The 25,363-nt window shown below is 42.3% G+C and overlaps 1 protein-coding gene across 1 annotated transcript in view; it reads right to left on the reverse strand.

The window, feature by feature from the left end:
* The window catches only part of KANSL1L (KAT8 regulatory NSL complex subunit 1 like), a 2,604,205-nt gene that overhangs the window by 625,822 nt on the left and 1,953,020 nt on the right, over window positions 1–25,363 (reverse strand). Inside the window, exons 11-12 of the mRNA XM_086954111.1 lie at window positions 20,079–20,133; window positions 4,682–4,800 (exon numbers count right to left, since the gene is read on the reverse strand). Of these exons, the coding sequence (XP_086810237.1) occupies window positions 4,682–4,800; window positions 20,079–20,133 (174 nt within the window). The remainder of the gene's footprint in view (window positions 1–4,681; window positions 4,801–20,078; window positions 20,134–25,363) is intronic.

A 25,363-nucleotide genomic window follows, 5' to 3' on the forward strand; every position in this document is an offset into this window, starting at 1 on the left:
GGGGGTCATGAGTGCCTTAAAGGCACGGTGTCAGTTTATTGCTATGCAGCTACAGGTTAGCTTTTCAGTCTTTTTAGACTATGTGTTTGCAATGCAGCCTGGGAGCTTTCTATGCTTTCAGTGAGTTATAAGAATTTCTACTGCTATCTGAGCATTAAAACAGTTTCTAAACAATCTTTGGTGTTGTTTCTCATGTTTCTAATGCATATTATTCATGTATGGTGGAAATTCTTCACAGCATATTTCAGCTCTGGTGTTATTTGGCTGCTATTGCATGTTTATATATATATATATATGTGTATATATATATATATGAGTATATATATGTGGGGCACATATAATATAGTGTTTCCGGGGTCCCGCGCATGGGTGGGAATATTCTAATGCTTATGACTATTGATGAGGATCCCCTGGAAGAGAACCTTGATATACTCGTTATGTCACTTATTCCAACATGGTGGGTCTATTTTGCACTCGTTCGAAGCCTTTATCTTCTTCACCTACCTGGGTCCTTGCACATTTCTGGTTGCACTTGCTCGAAGGCCTTTATCTGTTTCTCCTATCCGAGTTTGGTGGACCACAGAACTTTTCCGGACTGGTTCTTACCTATGTGAGATACGTGTGAATTCACTTTTTACTCTCTGTTGGTAATTTGTGTTAAAGCATATATATTGGGGCACATACGAGAATCACTCTGACTTACTTCTTTGATATGTTTATTGCGTTGGTGAGGAGCCATTACATATCGCATGGATGCAATTTTTACTTTATGTTGAAATTTGTGTTAAAGCATGGCTATTGCAGCATATATGAGAATCACAGTGACTTACTTTTTTGAAATGTTAATCGCATTGGTGAGCAGCCATTACATACCGGATTTTTCACAGCTTCTTTACACCATTGCATTGTACTGTATTTATTTCACATAATTGATAAGGGAATGTATTGAGGTTTTGACGTGTCTTAAGTTTGGGTCTGAACACTGATGCCCTTCCACTTACCTAAGTTCTTTTGCACTATTAGTTTTGGTACACGGGCACTTTAAATGTGATAATATTATGTGGTAATCAGAATCTTTGATTAGTGATATTACTTTTTAAGAATTATCCCCTGACAAAGGGTCAAGCCTGCAATGCATTGGGTTTTGTTACTTATGGATAATTAAAGATCGGAATTATGATGGGTTTTGTGATCTATAAAAATTAAAGATCAGAACTCTGATGTAGTGTGAACTTGAACACTTCATATTCTTGGAAAACGAACTCAGATTATTAAAAAAGACAAGAAGAATTGATTAACTACGATTGAATTTGTTAATTTAAGAAACTGAATCACAGGTGTGCCAAGTGTGGATTTTTTGTCCTCTCCAGGAAAATGCATTGCTCTAATAAAGCATTTGTGTAACACACACACACACACACACACACACATAGTAACACAATGTAAAAACCACAAAAAAACTCCACACATGTATAGAAATATAGATTATTATATAAGGAACAAAACAAGACCAAAACAACAAAAATCCAATAAGTACAAGTCGAGATATGAATTTTAAAAGAATAAGTGTAAAAATAGCACTTAGAAGCAAATAGTGCTTTAGGGGTTACTTGAGGTCGTGCTGGACCAGAGCAAAGTCAACAGTTCAAGCCGACCGAGATAGGGCGCTGGCCCAGTACAGGAGCCATGCAGGCCCGGTACCAGAGTAACTTGATCCTGGTTGTAAACACTCGCAGTCAAAGGGATGCGCTGAGTTCACACATGTGTTGATGACGATGCATTGGATTCCCAAGACAGATGTCAGAGCCGCAATACCTTGATTCTGAAGCTGATGCCACCGGGTTTCTCCACGCTTGTTGGAGGAATGCATCGACCGTCCTTCAGTGGTGCCGCAAATACGTGGTCTCAGTGCTGTGTTGAAATTGATGCACCAGGATTCTCCATGCTTATTGAAGGAGTGCGTCGATCATCCTTCTGGGCTTGCGGGAATGCATTGGTTGATGGGGTGGTTCTGGTGATACTGCTCGGGCACCAGATGCGATGTGCCGGCTCTACTTCTGCAACAGGGTCGAGGCTTCGGTTCTGTTTCCAGCAGACATGAGAAGTGTTGATTTCACTGGTGCAAGTAGCTGAGTCCACTTCAAGTGACCCAGGCACAGGAGCAGGGAAAGACACATCGGTTTCCCTGTGTCGCAACAACAGGAGGGAAGCCAACAAGCCCTTGAAGAATACTTGGATGCAAGGCAAAGTACAGCTCGTCTGAGCAGAGTCAGAGAGCAGCAGGTAGCGGGGCTGCACAAAAGAAAAACAGGTGTCAGCCCCTCGCTCCCTTCCTGCCAAGGAAGCGACATCATAATGCAGATGAGTACTCAGACACACCTAACCTTCTGTGTTTGTGGCTTTATAGAGGTAATGCACAAAGTGTAGCTGTCACCCATCCGAGAAGTGTATTGTAGACAGGCTGCAGGCACACAGAGCAGTAAGAGCAGAGAAATGCTGACTTTCTAAAAGTGGCACTTCTAAACCAGTAATGTTAAATCCAACGTTACCAGTAGAGATGATTTATCATTACCATTCCAAAGATATAAAACATGATGCAGCTACTCCTTTCAAATCAGGAATTACAGCTTAAAAGTCTCTGAAGGAAATCTGAATGCTAACCTATGAGAAGAGGCCTCAGAGTAGTGAAAAATGAATTTGGGTGTTTGTCACTACTAAGACGTAAAACTTAACAGTACATGTCCTACCGTCTACTTACACAGCACTTACCTATGGGCTACCCAGGGCGTACCTTAGGGCTGACATATGTGTTGTAATAGGGTCGTTTAAGACTTGGCAACTAGTTTTAAAAGCCAAGTCAAAGTGGCAGTAAACTGCATGCACAGGCCCTGCAATGGTAGACCTGAGACAGGTTTGAAAGGGAACTTTTGTGGGTGACGCAATCGGTGCTGCAAGTCCACTACTAGCATTTAGGTTACAGGCCCTGGGTCTATAGTATACCATTTTACAAGGAACTTACAAGTAAACTAAATATGTTAAATGTGTACACACCAATGTTGCCATGTTTAGGGGAAAAGCACATGCATGTTACCACTGGTCAGAAGTGGTAAGAAGCTCAGAGCCCTGAAGACAACAAAATGAGTACAGCAAAAAGAGGAGGAAGAAGACAAAAATGTTTGAGGTTGACCCTTCAGAAAAGGACATTTTCCAACAGTCCATCACAAGAGATGTGTCACACTTCAAGCACCTACCTCGATGTTCGTTGGCTCCAGATGTCAGAAGTGAGATCTGCCCACCTGAAAGTCCGGATAGCTCACCTCTTAGGCCTATCGTTGCATCCCTGGTGCCTGAGGCAGGCCCGCTCCTCTGCTACATCACCTTCACACAACTGGATTTGGGAAATTGTCTCATGCACCATTGATGACTCATTGAGGAACTATGATGTATATTTGTACTTTTTATTTAACTGAGAGGGAGATGTAGTGTCTAATAGATATGCATAGTGAAACCCTTATGGTCTCTGATAGACTCCATAGGAGAATTACACAATCGTTTGGATGTGTCATTTGCATGCTAACAGGCTGGGGAGGACGCTAAACCTGGTATTTGACTCCAGTCGAGCACCAGTGAAATCGGAAAACCTAGTGAGCCCAGAATGTACCATGGGAGAATGAGGAAGAGCTCACACTGCTGTAAACACATTGTCTAGACAGTCCCCCAACCTCAATTATGTCTGGGATTATTAGAAGTATGTTAATGCCTGTGTTCCTGGCATACAATACTTTGTTATATGCATATTAACAGACAGTAGTAACAGTGCTACTCCCTATGTCTAGCAGTGAACAGTTCAACCCTAGAATAAACATGAGAGTCAAAAGCAGACACTTTAGTGTTCTGCATCTTCAGCCTAAGCCATTGAGTCAATGTCCTATTTATTAGTATCCTGGCCTCAGGAGGCATAGAGGACAATGTGGGATTGAGACTCTGGAAACGCTAAGAGATTCGACCTTAGTATGTTTTTTATCTTCTTAATTCTTTTTTAATCAAGCCTTGAATAGAAATAACAATTACTAATGACTATGCTATTCTATTAGAACCATTTGAGTGATAAAATACGGGATATTTCACGGAAAGGGACACTAATAAAAGTGGATATTGACACCAATGTTACCGATACGAGGTTGTATAATTGTGATGTAGTAATCTGTAGAATTACAGTCAAGATTTTTTTATATGTTTTAGCCCTGAGGAAGACGTGAGGTATGTCGCAATTATGACAAAACATGTGTTGGCTTTGTGGCAAAAAAAGAAGGGACCGAAAGGCTGAATGATTAAAGAACAGAATTCCAGTCAAGGGCCAGGTAGAATATTCACGTTCAATAAAAGAAAATATATAAAGGTCTTATCTGGTTAGAAATCAGACAACATGAGCAAACTTAGCTTTAAACTGAAAATGAGTACTGAAACTTGGAGTTAATTATTGACTACTGTATAGTAAAAAGTTTACATACAGAGTTATTTCTGTGACGTTGACAATAACAGTCACAGGGGTGCCCTTCTGTGCCGTTCTATGCAAATGTTACCAGTCATGCAATGGTACATCTCTTGTTTTTATGTCAATAAATAGTATTATTAAGTCACTGAATATTCCATTCAATTGAAAAGTAAATCGTATCCTCACCCTTGTCTGCTAGTACGCCTTTGACACTTGGTCTGTACCCACAGTGACCACCATGCCTTTTCCTTCTCTTCATGCTTCTCATGACGGGAAGAAAACACTTCATCAGAGAGGTCTTCAAGCTACAAAAAGAAACAGGAAGTGGCAGTTGATAGGAGAACAGCTTCTAAAAAAAACAAAATCTCCCACAAAAAGAAAAACAGAGAGGTGCATATATTTGAATAAAATATGTTATTACCTAGGAACCTGTTGCTTATCAGTAAATCTGAGTCCCTAAGCTTGCCGCATTGCAGCAATCTTTCCCATTTGTAAAACTGTGACTTCTGATTAAAAAACATCAAGATTTCAGATTCCTTTAAATGCATTACAGTAGTAGTAGTAGCGGGGCTCCTTTTTTCTTTCGAAAACTTGCACTTCGGTGGGTGCACGCATCTGGGGGTCACTGACGCTGGTGGACCCGCTGCCTGTGTAAGTGTGCCTGCTCGCCCCCCTGCCGCCGCATCTTCGTAGCATCTCTGCGGCCGCCGGGGGTGAGCCTGCGGGGCAGAACTACATTCCCCAGAGGACCTTGCGGCCGGAAGCCGCACACAGCGGAAAAACGCACCAGGAGGCGCACAAATAGCCGCATCACTCCCGGTGGTGCGGGGCTCCTTTTTTCTTTCGAAAACTTTGGCGAGATTGGGACCTTACCTGCACTTCGGTGGGCGCTCGCCTCTGGGGGTCACTGACGCTGGTGGACCCGCTGCCTGTGTTGGCGTGCCTGCTCGCCCCCGCCGCCGCATATTGGCGGCATCTCTGTGGCTGCTGTGCGGGGCTGAGCCTGCGGGGCAGAACTACATTCCCCAGAGGACCTTGCGACCGGAAGCCGCACAACGAGAAAAACGCACCAGGAGGCACACAAATAGCCGCATCACTCCCCGCGTTGCGGGAGCGCCCGGGCGAAGCCCGGTACAAGGGCGGGGCCGTCTGGGGCCGTCCGGGGCTGGCCAAGGCTGGGCTGGGCCACCACTCTTATCTTCAACCTAAAGACTTATAAAGTAAGACTTTGTACATAATCAGTACTATCTTCACGGGCTTTGTATTCTATATTTATCTTTCGCCTGGAGACATATTGTGTGTACCTAATTTTTGTTACATATGGTGTGTGCTCGATATTAGCCATGACAACAAAGATTAGTAAGCCCAGAAAGTCCACGGTGGGTGGGTCTATCACAGGTACCTTAGATCAATTTATTAAAAGGGCGACATCTGTATTAGAGAAAGAGATCGCAATTACGGAGCGTCGTCTATCCCTGGTACCTGTATATAATAAGCGGTCCTCTTTGGGGGCTATTAAGCATGCAATTACCCCCCCCAAGATTACTTATAACATCTGGCAATGATAAGATTCAACTTACTAAGGGCAATACTTCTCCTAACATCTGTTCACCAGGGGCTAGATGTAGGTAAATCTAATTTACTGATTCATAAATACCAAATTTTACCGATTCGGTATTTATGAATCGGTAAATTAGATGCAGATAAATAATCGGTAATTTTTACCGATTCGGTAAGATTCTGTACTTACAGAGTCGGTAAATACCGAATCGGTATTTGCCATTGATTCCTATGGGCCTTGAAGCCCATAGGAATCAATAGCAAACACCGATTCGTAATTACCGAATTGACAGGGGGAACAGGGTGTCACTTTGACACCCTGTTGCACCCCTGTTTCAGGCTTGTATGCCATGTGACACACTTGTGCCACATGGCACAGGTGCACATGCACAGATGTGCATGTACACAGGAATTCGTTATTTACCATGTAATATATTACATGGTAAATACCGAATCCTGAAAGCACTGTTAACCTACATTTGAAAATACATAGTCGGTAATTTTACCGATCAGTAAATTTACCGAATTGGTAGCATTTACAGATTCGGTAAAATTACCGATTCGGTAAAATTACCGAATATGTATGTTTTCAACACCCCTACATAACAATGCCCAAATACCGGTCGGAAACGGCCGAAAATCTGTATTTTCGGCCATTTCTGACCGGTATTTGGGCACCTACATCTGGCCCCAGATGCCTCTAGAGTCTCAAATAGGGTTTACACTGAAGAGAATTTGAGCGCAGATCCCATTTTAGAAATTATATCAGAGTAGAGTGATTACTCCTCTTCCCCAAAATCACCTACCATTAATATTCCCCAAGTGACTCCTAATGCTCATGGCCCGCCCTCTAAAAGAAAGCGTGGAGAAATAAATCATAGGGGAAGACCGGCAAAAATCCCCAAATTATATGTTTCACCACTTAAGAAAAAGACATGTCCATCCAGAAATCCAGTCGTAACCCACTTATCTTCATTGTCCCTCCAGTCACAAATTATACTGGATAAAACCGAGCAAATGCTTAAATCACTAATCATTCCATTAGTTGAAAGATTAAAAGAGTAGAGGAGAAGCTGGAGATACTGGAGGAAGTGATAAGATCGGACACTACACTCATTAATAACCTGGCTCCTATCCCTCAAAATCAGACTCTAACTATTGCCCTAAATCAAGGTAATCAAACAACTACACCAAGCCTTGCTAATATAAACCCTGAGAATGAGGTAGTTCAGAAATTAGTGCCTCTTCCATCAAATACTACCCAATTGCAGAACAACACTACTGAACCCCCAAAGCAGACTGAGCAAATCAGGGTAAGGCGGGTAAATACATCTCCCAATCATAACAGGGGAACCAAAAATTATGGAATGAATATACGGGTACCGCATATAGATTTGCCATGGGAGGCGGCTCCGTATGTAGCTGTACTACTAGGGGTCCCTGAACTACCTACAGGGAAAAAAGAGGGATATTACGAGTTGAAAACTAAAGTAATGCATTGGTTAAACAATAATAGACCACTGCCAACAAATATAAACGGGGAAATTCTCCATGTAAGGAGAGTGGGCTGGCTGGGACATCAGTCAAAAAATGTTGCAGGGGACCTGATCATTGTGAACTTTAGGGACAGGCGTGTAACTTCTTACCTTCAAACCTGGCCTGGCCAGGCAAGGGATAGTGGCATAGCCTTGAGGGACTTGTCATATTTTTACCAGAGACTGCAAGCTATGCCTTGGACAAAATGCCACCCAGGAGACACTTGTATAGCAAGACCATCGAATGTTTACCATCAAGATGACCATCCAGTAGACTCTTTTTATAACGGTTTCAACATTATGACATCAAACCAATTTTCATTGCTATCCGGTCTAGAATCTGTTGACTGACTCTCTAAAAAATCACTAAGAGTTCCCATAAGGCAAAAGACACTTGACACTTTACCTATTAGTGTCCTAACGGGAACTAGTGTTCTTAAGGAGGGGAGGGGGCGAACCAGGTATGTCCAGAAACCACTATCTGAGAAAGGTTCAACATCCAGTTTTGGGTGTAGTGCCAACACTTTGGTAAATAACCCCTTTAACCAACATGCTGTAACGGTGGCGACTAATACAAGTAGCATTTCTGGGAATTTGTACACCATGACAGAACAACTGAGGGATACCCGGGTAATTAGTAAACTGGGTGGTACCCCTACTCTTGTAGATAATGGGGATTTGAGACGCATAATGTTTTGGAATGTAGCAGGACTCAGAGCTAAAATAACAAACCCAATCTGGCTAGATACTATAAATGAGTTTGACATCCTGTGTATTCAGGAGACATGGTTAATAACTCCATCTTCCTGGTTATAAAACCATCTTTACACCGGCAGTGGAGGTTGCACATGGCATGGCAAACGGTGACCTGTGCATATTTTTATCAAACCAGCTCCAAAACCAGAAAGTACAATTACTTTCTGGCAGTCCTTATTATCAGCTGGTGAAGATATATATAACTAAACAAGCCTGTATCTTAGTTATTAATTTTTATAATAATATTTCTTCTATGGACATGGAAGTCACAATAAAAATAAACTGGGCAATGAGTTAAATAAATAAATAGATAATAACCGTATGGACTTGTCAGTAATATGGGGAGGCAATTTTAATTGTACTATCTGCAAAAAGGGTAGACATGGAGTTTGCGGTATTATGCTTGATCATGATAGCAACTTGACACATTTTGAGCACTCTTTATGCGGAAATTTGCTAAATGATATCATGTTCTCAGGGGACTTGGAGTATGCAAATGAAGTTGGCCATTCTGAGTTTCCATTTGAGCCAACATTCATAGGTAGGGGCGCATGCACCACGATAGATTTTATCCTAGTTTCTGCCAGCCTTGGACACTTAATCAAAACCTGTCATACCCTGGGCAGTGCATTAAGTGACCATTATCCCTTAGTCCTGGAGATTTTAATCCCTCTTCGGTAGTTGAGTTCTGGACAACCACCCAGACAGAACGTCTCTGATGTAACCCTGACAAGACAAAATGGTTATTCACTCAACTGGAACCAGGTGGTCCCTGGTGATTTCCTGGCTAAGTTAATATCTAAGTGCCTACCTAGCTTCCTGGCTATACTTGACGAGAATTCTAATAGCCAGGATATTATAGATCAATTTAATAATAACGCTCGTCAAATTAAGGAGAACTTATGGGTGGACCTAAAACACGCAAAGTAAAGAGTAGCAGCTGGTTTGATTCTGCATGCACTAAGGCCCACACTAATATTAAACATGCGCTACATGCCGTTCCCCGTGACCCCCTATTGGTTAGGGATCTTCGGAGAAGGTATAATCAGGCACTGAACAACAGGAAAACAACAATTAAAAGGGAGGCCTGGGAGGCGCTGTGCGAGGCTTCGCAAGAGAAAGGACGTCACTGCGTTCTGGAAAGCCGTGAACGTTCATTTCTTTGGTGATAATACTAAAGCGCGCATTGAAACTGCCATCTCCGAAGATGTGTGGGTAAATCACTACTCCAAACTTTATAGTACACCTGAAGGTGGTCAACAACCCCAAAACCATTCTTTGAGGGAGGGAGTGCAAAGATTCTAAAATTGGATGTTTCACTAGAAGAAGTGATTGTGAGCCTAAAGGCAATCCGGGGAGGGAAAGCCCCGGGACCAGAGGGAATTCCATCAGACTTGTTTAAAACAATACTGACCTTTGGGGGCCTCTCTTAGTGCAACTATTTAATGCGACAGCGGAGAAGGGCTTTCCACCTTCTTGGTTTACATCTGCCATTGTGCCCATATTTAAAAAAGGAGAGAGACAAAACCCCATGTGCTACCGACCAATCTCCTTATTGGATTGTTCTGTGAACATTTTAGGGAGAGTTATCTTAAGCAGACTACAAACTTGGTCTGAAGATAACTGTATCATTAGTGATCTCCAGTTTGGGTTTCAAAAAGGGGTAGGAACGATTGAGCAAGGGTTAAATCTATTTATCCTACAGCAAAAATACATCTGGGCAAGACAGGAACGCATTTACTTTGCCTTCGTTGACTTGACGTCAGCGTTCGATTGTGTTTCACATAGCCAGCTATGAGCCATTTTGGGAAATCTGGGTGTTGAAGAAAACATAATTCACTTTCTTATGGAATTATATTCAGGTGCAACCGCAACAGTGCGTTATGGGAAAAATGGGGAATGTACCAGACCATTTGGCATAGGGCGCGGGGTTCGCCAGCGGTGCGTCCTCGCACCCTTTTTATTCTTAGTGTACTTTAACGGCCTGGAAGAAGCCCTATTAAAATCCTCAAAGGATATGCCTATGGTAGCTAGAAGATCGATCCTCGCGCTTCTTTACGCAGATGATGCGGTTATCATGGCCCGGACCCCTATAGCACTACAAGGTCTTATAGCATCTTTCAACACTTTTTTGTTAGATTTAGACTTACACATTAATTGTACAAAGACATTCTCTATGAATTGCAGTCCCAGCACTAAGAAGAAGAAAAAGGCTATTTATATTGATGCTAGTCCCTTAGATTTTACCCTAACTTTTTCATATCTAGGGATTTTGTTTCATGAAGCAGACACATGGGCAAGTGCAATAAAAGCTAGGAAATTGCTTTCTTGTAAATCAATTATGGCCCTAAAAAACTTTGCAAAAAAATGGGGAAAAAAACTAACTGTTAAACTTTTAAACATGTTTAATGCAACATGTATTTCAAATGCTGTCTACGGTGCTGGGTTATGGGGATATGAAAATGTGAAACCAATCCAGGTAGCAGAAAATGTGTTCTTGAGGTACATCCTAGCTGTACCTGCGAGTGCCTCAAGTTATATCTGTCACATGGAACTTGGTCAACCTTACATCGAAGACACAATTAGGGTCCAGCCAATTTTATTATGGAACAGGGTCTGGACCAATAATGAATGTGTATTGAACCGCGCCATTATAAAAGACGTATTGAGCCTAGATCATGTATGTAGGACCAGGTGGCTCATGTATGTAAAAGATTTTCTTTCTAAACTGGGCTGCCAGAATTACTATGATGATCCTTCCTCAATGTGCAATATTTCTAGGAAAATATTGAAAGTGCAATGTATGTAATATTTGGAAACTACTAGAGCTAGTGAGGAAGTAAAGAAAAAATCTGTTGTTGCTCACCAACAAGTACTGGTACAGGGGAAAATTCAACCATACCTAACCCTAACGATGAAAGAACAAGAGCGGTTCATTTTAATTCGTTTTAGGTTGAATATCTTTTTTAGAGTTTTAACTTTCCCCGTTATGAACTCCTGGTCACATGACTTAATTAAATGTCCCTGCGACGATCTATCTGCTCAATCCGACATCCATATCCTATTTTTTTGTAAGTTTTACAAAGCATCCCGTAACAGATTGATTGTACCTATTTTAAAGGAAATGGGAATTAACCGATGTCGCCCTGCTTTTTTAGCACTGCAGAAACTAGATGAAATTTTAATTGTGGCTTCTATTACCGAATTTTTTTAAATTGCTTTCAGATTACGTAAATCAATTTGCATTTAACTACACTGTATATAAATTAATTTTAGTTGTCTTGATGTTTTTCCTGTAATGTATTTTCTATGTATTTGAATGATGAATTTTTATGTACTTTTATGGTTATTTGATTTTAACCAAATAAAGTCGAATTGAATTGAATTAGTAGTAGTTGTATGGGAAGTACCTGAAAATAACCGGAAGATGTACTTTCCTTTACACAGTTTTCAACATTCAACTGTAACCAAATGCCCAACAGGGTTTCCTCTCAGTTGAAAATACCAACATCCATATAATGAGCAATGTCCCTGTGTTATGTTTCTGAGGTAGGCCCACATAGAACCAATGTCATCTTCTGTAATGGACAGATTTTCTTAAATTGCCTCCCCTTTACACAATAATCTTTTACACACATTTGCGTGTGTGACAATATTAGATTAGATTCTGCCCCACCTAATATTCTCACGATTCCTTGAACATCACATACAAGGTCTCTACGTACATTGTGCAAATGTTGTTCTATTTTTCATCCACGGGCGGCATTGGCTATTTAAAGACCAAAACAAGGCTGGCCTGCACAGACCTTGTAAGGGCGCTTTTCTTTATAAATAAACAAGCATTTCCGGATTTAGGTAGAGGAGCGCTCCGCTGATATTGGTGAGGTCTCTACATACCGATGCTTAAGCCCCGCCGTTTGCTGACTTGTTCTTGAGAGGGTGTCGAGCTTGTGACCAAGATGGAGACTTACATACTTTGAAGCGATTGATATGGCGTTCGCACTCCTATTGTTCAAAAAGTATCAGTTGAAATGAAATTTGAATGGTGTGAGGGTGCTATGGAGTATCGTCCCTTGAACACGGGGTGTATGAATCAAATTGTCAAATGGTGTCCTTCGCCTCTGGAAGGGTACGCTCCTTAAAGCACTCCTTTGCGAAAAATTTCGCTTACAGCAATCAGAAATCAATTCAATAAGTTTCACTTTGGTTTATTAGCCTTCATAATCCAATAGTGAAATATCCAAATGATGCTTTCATACGTATATATTACAAATAATTAGTTTGTCAAACGCAGTCATAATAATGTTAATTCACAAGGGTAACACAGTGATATCACGATGCATTTCGGGTCGAGCACTTCTTCAGGGGGTTCACCCTGTGAATGCTCATAAACGAGCGTGACACGTATGGCAGCTTTCGCGTTTGACAATGTAATTATTTGGAATATATACGTATGAAAGCATCATTTGGATATTTCACCATTGGATTATGAAGGCTAATAAATCGAAGTGAAACTTATTGAATTGATTTCTGATTACTGTAAGCGAAATTTTTCGCAAAGGAGTGCTTTAAGGAGCGTACCCTTCCCGAGGCGAAGGACACCATTTGACTTACATACTTTCCCATCAGGTAACTGGGGTTGGATCATCCAGTATCGAGATTCTTGGCTACACACACACATACACACATTCACCTAATCACTTAGGTAAGAGAATGCATAGTAGGAGTACAAACAAAACCGTTCTGGCGCTTTTAGTAAATTTCATTTGCTTATGTCTATTGATCATTGCAGCAATATTTTATACAAGAATCATGCTGGATCAAAATATTGAAATGTCCCTCTGTGAATTTCTGGTGTATTTCTCTGAGAGTACTAGAGCATGAGTGACTGAGGGAAAGGGTTCTAGATCTGTTACCATACTTCCTGGGGGACCAGGGTTGTCATGTTCAGCGGTCGCTAAAAGCCATTTGCTGCCTGACTAGGTTTAGAAGGGCTTATGGTGGCAGTTTGAGCTACATATCCTGAGGGAGTGCATACATTCAGTCTGGCACCATCCCAAAGTTTATGCTGTCCATAAACGCACAGTTCGTAAAGTAAGGTGGAAACTACACAACACCTGCGGATCCATAGCTGGAAGCACCAATAAGATAACCACCTCCTGTCATAATCACTCTCCAGAATGAATGGTTACTCATCTATAATCCTATTTGGTAGGGATCCCTGGTTGCTGGCAGACAAAGAGAGAAATACTGCAGCTACTCATATGGCCAAAAGGACTTACATTCCAAAGAAAAATCTTGATTTCTCCATGTTGCCTAATGGGGAACACTCCTGTAGTGGGTGATTGGCCCGGACAAACAAGTGAGTTACCGTTTGTGAGAAGTGTGGGAATGCTGGTGGGTAGACTTTTGTGGATCGCAGTAGATCCCAGAACTTTCTCTATCAGAAATGTGAGAAAAACTGTAATTTAAGTCAAGTTCAACATCACTTTGCCTTTCATATCCAGATAGATATTCTTTTTTAGACATTAAAACAGCATTTCCCATGCAGGCCGTCCATCCCTCTGTTCCCAGGTCTGTTAAAGTCTACTGTGGACCCAATTTAAGCTCCACTTGTCTACAAAGAAATAAAGGCCTCCTGAGCACGATCCTTTATTGCTCCGGTCAGATCCTTTACCAGATTCTATAATATTACCTCCTAAAAAGAAGAGCGATGCCAATGCACCTTTTACCACAGTTACTCATGACAAAGAAAGAAAATGGCTAGACTGTGTTTCCAAGAATGTCTGTGGCATTTCAGTGACAGTGATGCCACCCTCTTGGCCAATTATGTTACATCAGTATGATATTGCTCATAGCGCTTTGCATAAGAGTTGCTGCTGGACCAGACTGGATGACTTAACTAAGAAACACCATGAAGGCTTGATGGTCTTGAATCAGACTGTCATGCCCACTTCTGACACACTGGATACAGCTGCCCTTGGCTTTTGTCGGAGTTCTTCGTGACTCCATCTCACAGGACTCAGAGTCACAACAGGGAATTTACAATTTATAGTTCTCAGGCTTTATTCTGTTTAGTTCTCATAGCGATGAACACATGAAAGCCAAGTGGAAGGAGATGGAACGCTAAGAGCATTTGGACTGGAAACGCAACATGGCTACAAATCTTATAACTAAATCAATTTCTGACCTGATCTAATCCTGAATCTAATCATCAGATCTGTAAGTAACCTCAGGTGCAGTAGAATACGCAGCAGCAGCAGCAGCAATACCAGCAGTGGCCTTCTTCATGAGGAAAAAATGATCAGCAGCCTTCAGCAGCCAAAGGGACGCTCCCATCTCCACCCCAAAGAAGAAAAACAGTGACACTTCTCTTCCCACTCTTCCGTTATCTACTTCTGTTACCCATTGGAATAAGGCAAAGCATTACAAATCACTTAAAAGGGAGACTAAAGATCTCAAGAAACAGATGGGGGCTGAATATTGTGCAAAACTGCTTTTCTCACAAGTTTATATCTCTTCTATTAGTCGTACCTCCAAAGAAATAAGGACAGCTCCCTCTCAGACAACTCCAGCTTGAGGTTAATGTAATTCCTTGGAAACAGCCTTCAGAAAGAATTAATCCTTCCAAATACAGAAAATCAATGTATTCCAGTTACTTTCTGGTGTACAAAAGGGACCCGAAAACAAGCTCAGACTCATCCTCAGTCTCAAGTTGGTGAAAAAATGGATATGGAAATAGAAATTCAGTAAGTTAGATCTTCATCATGTCTACTCTCAGCTTCACTGTGGAGATTGGTAGCTAGACCTCTTCAAGAATCTAGCAACAAGAAATGCACAGGCTTCATTCACATCCAGGTAATACCAACCAGGATCAAAACGGAATACCCTATGCATCGACTGGTCATGTAGGTTTTGCATCCTTTTCCTCCAGTTCCACAAATTGCATTACCAAGGTGACATACTTGTATGCCAAGATGATCTCACTAGCACAGAAGAAGACTGGTGGCATACAACCTCATTTACGTGTCAGAGCTCCAACATAGGAGGTTGGAGTACAGACCAGATGTCCTTCAGGAGCTCTGACCAGATTCTACATCCTAGCTTACCATTGTTGCATTTGACAGCTTGGTTCCCAAACTCATTTAGTATCGTCCCTTGGTTCTACCTCTGGACTGCATGAAAATCTTAAGGGAAGCTAAGTGTCCATGTCCATATCCTGAACCATACACATTTTACATAATATCTAAGGGCCTGATTTAAAGTATGGCTGCTGGAGAAGTGTCCGTCTGGATGACGGAGGACATTACCTCTGCCATCCAGAAGGAATTCCTTCCACCAAAATTAGAGATGACCACCAGCCCTCCAGTCACCTCTTTACATTGAAAGGAGCCATCATCACATAAGTTCCTTTCAATGTACAAAACATCTGTTGTACAGGGTGTACAGCTGCTATTGGTTTTGATAGTTGTACACCAAATTACTTAATTTATTTTTGTTTAAAACCAAAACAGACTCCAAAAGTGTGAATTTGTTTTATAAAAACAAAAAACTAACATCCCCCTGCCCCTTTTATGCCAGTTTGTTGGGGTAATTGTTTTTTTTTCCCTGTAACTCACCGCAAGGTTTTTCCTGGAAGTGATGGACAAGAAAAAAGGGCATCCCGCCATTCACCCAAAATGATGGCGCATTGTTCTGGGAAGCACCCACAGCATCGGAGTCAAAACATCGCGGTGCGATGACATCGCATCGTCGTTCACATCGCATGCAACGACGGCGCGATGTCATTAACATCGCATGCAACTACAACTCATGCGATGTTAGCGGTGCGATGCGATGTTAGCGGTTTTTACAAATGTGGCAATGTTAATTATGGGCGCAAATGTTTAGAAACATGACAAACATGGAAATGTTTAGAAGCATGACAAACGTGGAAATGGCAAATGTTTAAAAACATTAATATGGGCGGAATTTACCTGACAAACGTGGAAATGGCAAAGCATGATGGGTGAACGGATGGGTGATGGTGGATGTTGCTGAATGGATGGGTGATGGTGGATGAATGTATGGGTGGGTGGTTGCTAGGGGATGTGTGGGTTTATGGCTGGATGGATGCGTGCATGAAGGATGGATGAATGGATAGATAATGGTGGGTGAATGGATGGATGGATGGGCGGGTGCTGGGGGATGGGTGGATGGATGACATACTGCACGCATTGATGGGTGAACGGATGGGTGATGGATGTTGCTGAATGGATGGGTGATGGTGGATGAATGTATGGATGGGTGTTTGCTAGGGGATGGGTGGATGGGTGGGTTTATGGCTGGATGGATGCGTGCATGAGGATGGATGAATGGTTAGATATGGCATACTGCAAGCATGGATGGGTGACCGGATGGGTGATGGTGGATATTGCTGAATGGATGGGGGATGGTGGATAAATGCATTAATATGTGCGGAAATTGTGGCCGCAAATGTTGAAAAACATGACAAATTGGGAAATGTGTACAAAAATGTTTAATAAAAAACATGACAAATTGGGAAATGTGTACAAAAATGTTTCATAAATGAGGCCATTAGTATGGGCCGAAATAGTTAACTAAACATTATTATGGGTGGAATTGAGTCACATTAATATGTGCGGAAATTATGGGCGCAAATGTTGCAAAACATGACAAATTGGGAAATGGCTGTATGGATGCGTGCATGAAGGATGGATGAATGGATAGGTATGGCATACTGCAAGCATGGATGGGTGAACGGATGGGTGATGGTGGATGTTGCTGAATGCGCTAACAAGGTATTGCAAGATGACACATATATTGGCTGCAACACATGGTAAGGCCTGGGAGAATGTCTTGCTGAAATATTTGTACACCAATTTGTGGAGATTAGAGGATCTTTGCATACCAAACTGGTTTCTGAAACCTCCATGCATGATCCATGGGGAGAGATTTTTATTTCTGTCAAGAAATCAGATCCACAGGTGCGAGCTGCCGCTATTACATGAGGAATATTTTCAGTCACTCTTTTTTATTCAGGAAAAAATGGTAACGGCTTAAAGGAGCGCACAGCACAAGTCTAGGTATATGTAATCAAAACAAAATGTCAAGATGGTGCTCAGGAAGAGGTGGGGGACTGGTTACCACAGTCTCCAAGGCAAACCAAGGGTCCAGACGATTACTGTAATCCTCCGAGCACTCAAATATTATCACAGAAAGTCTTTATATAGTTTTCACTATATCTTTTAATGTCCAATCTTCGTTCAAATCAAATCCAATTTTCACCAAACGATTGCTCGCAACTGCATGTGAATGCTGGGAATTGAAGGGCCTTATTGTTAGAAACAAAACTATAGGTCTCATAATTCAGGATAGTTTGTTTAGAAAAAAAACAGAAGTAAATAATACATTTTGCGATGAAGACATTGTAGCAATTGCCATCCTCGATTTAGGTGTCTCCACTTGGCACTGAAGTAATTATCCACCTTGCCCTAAGTATGGAGTACCGATTTAGAGTCCCAAGAGTCTCTGATTGAGGATTTTGGTGTAAATAGAATAGAAAGTATGACACCATAGTATAGCATGTTTGTGAAGTAAACTATGGATAGGTATTCGTGTTTTTTTTAATTGTGTGCTGGAATTTAGTTTGATGTTAGGATATGTCGAAGAGCAGAATAATGTAGTACAGTAAAGTGTGGTACAATGTTTAGGTGTATGGTCGAAATTTGCGATTCCTTAAGAGCAATCGCATTTTTGGAATTCGCTAAAAATAGCGATTTTGCCAAAAATGTATGATGCATACTAAAAAAGTATTTAGGAATCGCAAACGGCCGATTTTACCGAATTGCACCGTTTGCGATTCCTAAATACCTTGATGCATGTGGCCCGAAGTCTTGTAGTAACAGGACGCTCTGCACCCCTCCGCCCAAGCCGACGGCAACGTGCATGTCATGACAAGGCACATGTGACAGGATACGCTCCGCACCAGGAAAACATATAATGGAAACTTGCCCGCTGTGATCCCGTATCTCTACACAGCGGGAGCACATGAGCTGTTTATGGGAGGAGTACCCACCATGAGGAAGTAAGGAGAAGGGGATGGCGGGATACTTTAATCAGGTGCAGCCAATTCCGCAGGTGCACTGATGGGGGGGATCCTTCCGCTCGGGGCCAGGTAATCGGATATGTTCTGCCCTGAGGTGAACCAGGGGGCATCTCTGAGAGCCACGACTGGGGCGGGGACTTAACAGGCACAATACCATCAGGCGGATGCATGTCTTAGTACATAAATAGCTCTGCACGGGTTGTAAAAACAACATTGACCACAATGCATTTAGGCCATAATGGGGCACTTATTTGACAAGCGATGCTAATAACTACCACAGAGGATAGCTACCATGTCTCTAAAAATCAACAGGATGTGCTATTATTATCATTAACAATGACAATGCTATTCTTTGTCTTTCCTATTACTCCCCCTAGAGTGTGACTAAAGGGGGACTCTCCTTGCCTTCCGCCATTTTTAGAATTAGTTAGGGGTAAAGTTGGTGAGACAGGACACACTACAGACCTTTTGTTCAATTGTACAACATTGTATTTTGCTGTATTTTGTCCCTTTGATCTACACCTACTCCTTGGGTAGAATAAAAGTTATTGTTAATTACAAGCGACTCCTTAATGAGGAGGAATATAGGGGTAAATCTACTCCTATGTGTGGTGGAGCATATGTTTCTACTATGTTTTTATTAGCTTAGAACCACGAAGGGGAACCTAATTTATACTGACCCCCCTTTTTTGTTCTGTTGTCTTCTGTCCTCTTGTACCCATTTAGTACACCAACAGAGTACAGTCGAGGGGATAACTTGGAGCCAGAACGAGTGGTTCCGACACCCTCCTATCTCGGAATACAAGGTGAGAGATACATACACTTATATACTCTGGGACCGGCAGAGTCCTGATGAAGGCCGGCGTGACCCCGTACGAGGGGTGCATACACACAGCCGAAACATGTCGACGATTTGGCAGTAAGGAGGGGTGTATGAGCACATTAGATCTCCCAATCACCACCATCCTTCACGTTTTTAATCCTGGCAGAAGGGTTCAGGAATAGAGTATAGGCACAGTAAAACACCTCCGAGCTATATTTTAATCTACATTGCGCTTTCACTTAGGGTGATCCCAGTAACTTTTGACTTTATTGTTTTTCTTTTATGTTGTGTTTGTCTTCCCCCACCCTATTGCTCCACCCCAGCAGTTGGCTGCGCAGGGGTGTTTGGTAGCAACCCTATGAGGAAGCATGTGACACGACTGTGTGAGTGAGGGCAGTATTAAGACACACAGCACGTGCCACCACAAAGAATAGAAAAACATTTGTTATCACTCCCTACTCCTTCAGGTGTATGAAAGTATTGTTAGGGGGTCTGGAGTAGGCGAGTCTGTTACCCTCACCCCTCCTCTTTTGTGTGAATTATTGTCCCTCTACAGTTCCCTGTACCAGGTAGCAGGCACAATGCGACCGCCACAGTGGCAATCGCATTATAATTGCATGTGTGGGACCACCACCATATAGGCGGGCGATTCTGATTCCTGTGACTATGCCATAGAAATCACCCCCATAGTTTGGTATCCAGAATTTCAAACATATGACTATGAACCGATTGTAGAACTACTTAACTTCAATAAATAAACATATATAAGTGAAAAGATTTCCATCATAAAATGTATCATACCTCATCTTTGTCATTGAAGAGTCCTTCAAATGGTTGAACAGCAACAACTCGCCAGCTGTCAATAAGAAAAAGAAAGCCTTTACTGTTGTCGAACAAATAATTATCAAACAAAAGTAACATCCTGCAAACTACTAGGTTGGATGTCACTATATATATATAAAAACAAGATTCTATATGGTTGCAGTAGTTTTTCATGAGACATGTAAATAACAGACAAACCAAGATAAAATGAGAAAGCAGGAAAAGTTATCTATATCTGGTAACGTTGGAACATATTTGTGTAATCAAGGTGCATTATTTATCTTTAAGCTACCCTAGGTGCATGTTAGGACATTAAAAACATTTTTGCAAGCTGGCACTGTGTTGGGTGGCACTCATTATGTCACAGAATGTGAAAAAGTAACAGTACTACCACACTGCACATAAAATGTGCCATCCAACCAAAGCTCATTAATACTCATACCTATGCCGAACGTGTTCTTGTCTCTTATGCTAGACACTGCAGAGTGTTCTCTAGGTATGGCCACTTCATTCTGATGGGGCCAATAATTGCAGTTACAGTCCCTTATGGAATTATTAGATGGACTGGAACAATGTAATCTGTTAATTAACACCTGGAGATTTTGGCTACTCAAATCTCTGGATGAAAGTCCCTATCACAATGAAGAATAATTGAGGGAATCAAACACAGAATTACTGTAATTCCTCATTTATAGTGGATCCTTAGGGTCATAGAGTTTACTGATGAACAAGTACTTACCTGCAGTAACACATAATCTGGAACAGCCTCTACCTAGCTGCAGATTACTTATCTTAGAATATCCTCCAAGAGACAGAATGTATCCAGAAAATCTTGAGCAGTACACCTATGCGCCGGTAGATGGGGTCAGACTGCTCCGGGTGGGCGTCATAGGCATCATTTGTGATCTCTGTGACGTGTGCGGTGCCTCTGGTAGCAGACATGATTAGTGGTCTATGAGGCATTGATTGCTGAGTTTGTCTGCCCTCGCGTTTAGAGACCCCGCCAGGTGCTCCACAATCAGGAAAATGTCCTTACGTTTCAGCCATGTCCCGAGGCCCAGAGCCTCCTGGCAGAGGATCCACGACCCCACCTTGCCCTGCTTGTTGCAGTACCACATGGCAGTAGGGTTGTCAGTGAACACCTGAATCAGCTTCCCTTTTATGGAGGTCATGAAAGCTTTCAATACCAAGCAACCCTCCTTTCTAGAAGAGTGATGTGGAGCTGAGTCTCTGCTGGAAACCAGAGGCCTCTCATTACCACTTCTCCCATATGGCTGCCTAAGGCCAGAAGCGATGCATTGGTCACCACTGTCAACTCTGGGTGGGGAAGTGAAAGGGATCTGCCAGAACCCAATCACTGTCTTTGACACACCACTGCAGGGCTTTAGCAGTCCCCTTCTAATCTGGAAATCTGGACCAGGTCGAAGAGATTTCCCTGGTGCTGGGCCCACTGGGACTTCATGTCCCACTGCACAGCCCACATATGCCATTGTGCGTTCTTCACCAGTAGGATTTTGGAGGCAATCAGATCCAGTAGCCTCAGAATCAGTCTCCCCAAAATCCAGGGCAGAGGATGAAACATTGGGAACCTACCCCAAATGACCTGGACTCTTCACTCTGGAGAATAAGTGTAGAATTGTACCGTGTCCACAATGGCTCAGATTTAAGGGAGCATCTGAGAAGGAATCAGGTGTAACTTCGGCTCATAATAGTCCGGATATGGGTGACAACTGCCTGTGGTAAGCCTTCCTTCAGCAGCAAGTCGTCGAGGTAGGGAAAGACTGGTATTAGTTACCTCCAAAGATGTGCAGTAACCACTGCCATCTCCTTTGTGAACACTAGAGAGGCCCTGGTTTGACAAGAGGAGAGAACAGCAACTTGAAATGCTCCTGTGCCATCAAGAAACATAGGTAATGCAAATGGGCTCACAGGACAGGTATAGGAAAGTGACTTTTTTTTGGTATTGTCACCCCCACGTTTGCCTGGTATCTAATTCAATTTTGACTGAAGTGCACTTGGTTCCTGCTAACCAGGTCCCCAGTGCCAGTGTTCGTTACCTAAAATAAGGTAACTGTGCAATTGATCCCCAACTGGCATGGCCTTTAGCACCCCTGTAAGTCTCTAGTAAATGGTATCCCTTGTACCTAGGGCATGGCTATTAAAAAGGATCCCTAAGGGCTGTAACATGTATTGGCCCACTCTAAGCGCCCCACCACCAAACATGTGCAGACTGCCATTGCAGGCTGCATGAAACTGTGCAGACAAAAGTGAAAACACTACATGGCACACACTCTGTGTGCCATGCCCACAGACACCACATGCAATATATGTAAGTCACCCCTAAAGAAAGCCTTAGAGCCCTAATACAAGTTGCATTGTATTACATGTAAGAGCAGATATGCCCCTGCGCTATCTAGTTAAATTGCTAGATAATACACGTGAACAGGGAGGCCTTCTTAAGTATATTTACTGGACACTGGTTATTTAAAAAAATATATATCTTTATTGCATTTTTTCAAACTTTTTCCAGAGTTACAAGTAAGTACATACATAGACGCGTTAAAGGATAATACTCTTCATAATACAGATTATTAGCTCTCAACTCTCATTTTTATACCACACGCACCTGTCACATGTATTTCAACTTTAGTTTCAGATATTAGCGTAAATCTTTATGCCATGTGTTTTATGTATGCACATTTCCCATATCACTGTCCAGGAAATTATATCCCCGAGAAACGCCACGAAGACGGAGATGTTTCAGCGCCAAGATTTTATACTATAGTTTTTACAGCGATTTATTCTCGCAACAGAGACTGGCAGACTCGATTGGGCTGTGCCTTCGCTGGTTTTTGACAAGGAGCAGATATTATAACGTGTTTCCGTACTGCATATTACTCGCCAACAAACCCTATACAGGTTCCATTCAAAATAAAGAGAAGACTTTAATTATCTCGGATAATGTGTGGCCCTGCCACTCACTTCAAGGGGAGCTATAGAACAAACCACGTACTTACATCATAAGGCTAGATGTTTAAATCGAGTGCATCGTGTTTTCCTTCGACAATTTAAGAAACACGTTCTGGGGAACATTCCTCCCTTATTTTTAAACATCTTGGGGAAATTATATGACCCCCTGTTTACGACAGATATTGTGTTAGTCTTGAAAAAGGTGGTATAAATCAAGAAACTCCACCGAAACGCGTCAACACTTTCTAAAGTTGTATAATTCAAGACTCCCTCATTGTTGTAGATATACTGATGATCTATATATACGACGATGTGACAAACTAGGAGTCCGAATATACCAGGAGTATTGTACAATTTTTATGTCTTTCTGTTTCTGTCTTCTTTTCACCAATTATGCGGGTCATAATTGAATGTAATGTATTTCATGTGCTGTATTGATTTGTTTTTATTTAATTCCTCATATGCGTTCAGTTCAAGAATCTACTGTATTTTAATGTATTTTTATTGTATGTATACATAATAAATTTTGATTCCCCCTTTCATTTAGTGTGGCAAGATATTTATGATTTTCTGTAATTTAGGTTTTAATTGCTCTTACCAAATACTGTATAATTCTGTTCAAGGGAATTTTACTTTTTTCAGGAAATTATATCTACAAGTTTTGTGGAAAACAAGTTAACTGTGCAATTGTTCCCCAGTTGGCAAAGCCTTTAGTACCCCTATATGTCCCTAGTAAATGGTACCCCTTGTACTTATGGCATGAGTAGTAAATTGGGTCCCTAAGAGGTGCTGCATGTATTGTTTCACCCTAAGGGACCGCCACCAAATTCATGCAGACTGCCACTGCAGGCTGCATTAAATGGAGCACACAAAAGTGAAAACATGACATGCACCCTGTGTGCCATGCCCACAGACACTGAATGCAATATATGAAAATCCCCCCTACAGCAGGCCTTACAGACCTCAGGCAGGGTGCATTATATTACACGTGAGGACATATCTGCACGAGCAGATATGCCCCTGTGCTTTTTAGTTTAATTGCTAGATAGTACAAGAAAACAGGGGAGTCATCTTAGGTATATGTACTCAGCACTGGCCATTAAGAGATCCCTAGCTACATGATGGCTTCACTCAAACCCATGGTATTTGGTATCAAACACCTTTCCCTAATAAATCTGTACTCATGTCTGTATTGGATTTATTAAAACATGCACCCAGAGGGCACCTAAGAGGTGCCTCCTGAAAACCTACCTGCCTCTTAGTGTGCTGGCCGACTGATATCATCCAGCCTGCCACCACAGACATTTTTCTGACCCCCTGCAGATGAAAGCCCATGCTCTGTGAGGGCAGAAACAATGCCTGCTCCAGAGGAAGGTGTTTACAACTCCTCGGGCATTGCTTGTGAATCTGCACAACCCCAGCTTCCCCCAGACCAGGGAGATGCCACCCCCTGCCCTGAGGCCCATGTGGCACCAGAAAAGGTGGGAAATTAGTTATGCTAGGAGGTGTGTTGCAGTATCAGGCCAGTCACACCCCTAAAGTGGGCTGCCTGATGTGCCCCACAAAAGAAGGGCTCCTCAATTTCAATTTTGGTGGAATTAGGAATTCAGGGACAGGGTTATGCCTACTCCCCACAGGAAGTGGCCATATAGGGGGTGTAGAGACCCAAGGATAAGTAGACCATTGGCTACTATCCTTCATCCCCCTTTACACCCCTAAATTAAGTATTTAGGTGGCCTCCTGACTTCAGGAACTTAGATTCATCCGACTAAAGTAAGACGAATACAAAGAAGAGCTGAAGAAGCAAGAACTACGGACTGCTGGTAGACTTTTGCCCTAAACTATGCCTGAGTACCAGCTCAGTCCAGACAATTGCGACAGTCCGACTCATCTTACAGTTGTGCAGCCTCCAAAAGCCTTGGAGGGCCTCCAGCACTTCGTCAAGCCATCAGCATCTCCCTTGAAGTGGAGGAGCCACTTCCCTGCAGACATCAACTGCAACGTCCGGTTCACCGTCCTGCTGTTTACGGGGTCCACTGACGCAGCAGTGTCCAGGAAAACATTGCTATGCTCCAAAAGGACAGCTCTGTCTGCACACCAAATGAGAAGATGCCAGAACCAACAGGAGGCGCTCTGCAACAATACCCAGGGCACTGGCCCCTTACCGCAACCAAAGCTTGTTTGAGTCCAATCGAGGCTCCAGCAGACATTGAGTAACCGAGAGACGTCAGCATCGCAAAAACCAGCATCAAGAGTGGCCCAGATTTCCTGATTTGTCCCGTTTTGAAGATCTA

The sequence above is a fragment of the Lissotriton vulgaris genome, chromosome 2_1 (genome assembly GCF_964263255.1).
Source record: "Lissotriton vulgaris chromosome 2_1, aLisVul1.2, whole genome shotgun sequence".
Taxonomy (NCBI): domain Eukaryota; kingdom Metazoa; phylum Chordata; class Amphibia; order Caudata; family Salamandridae; genus Lissotriton; species Lissotriton vulgaris.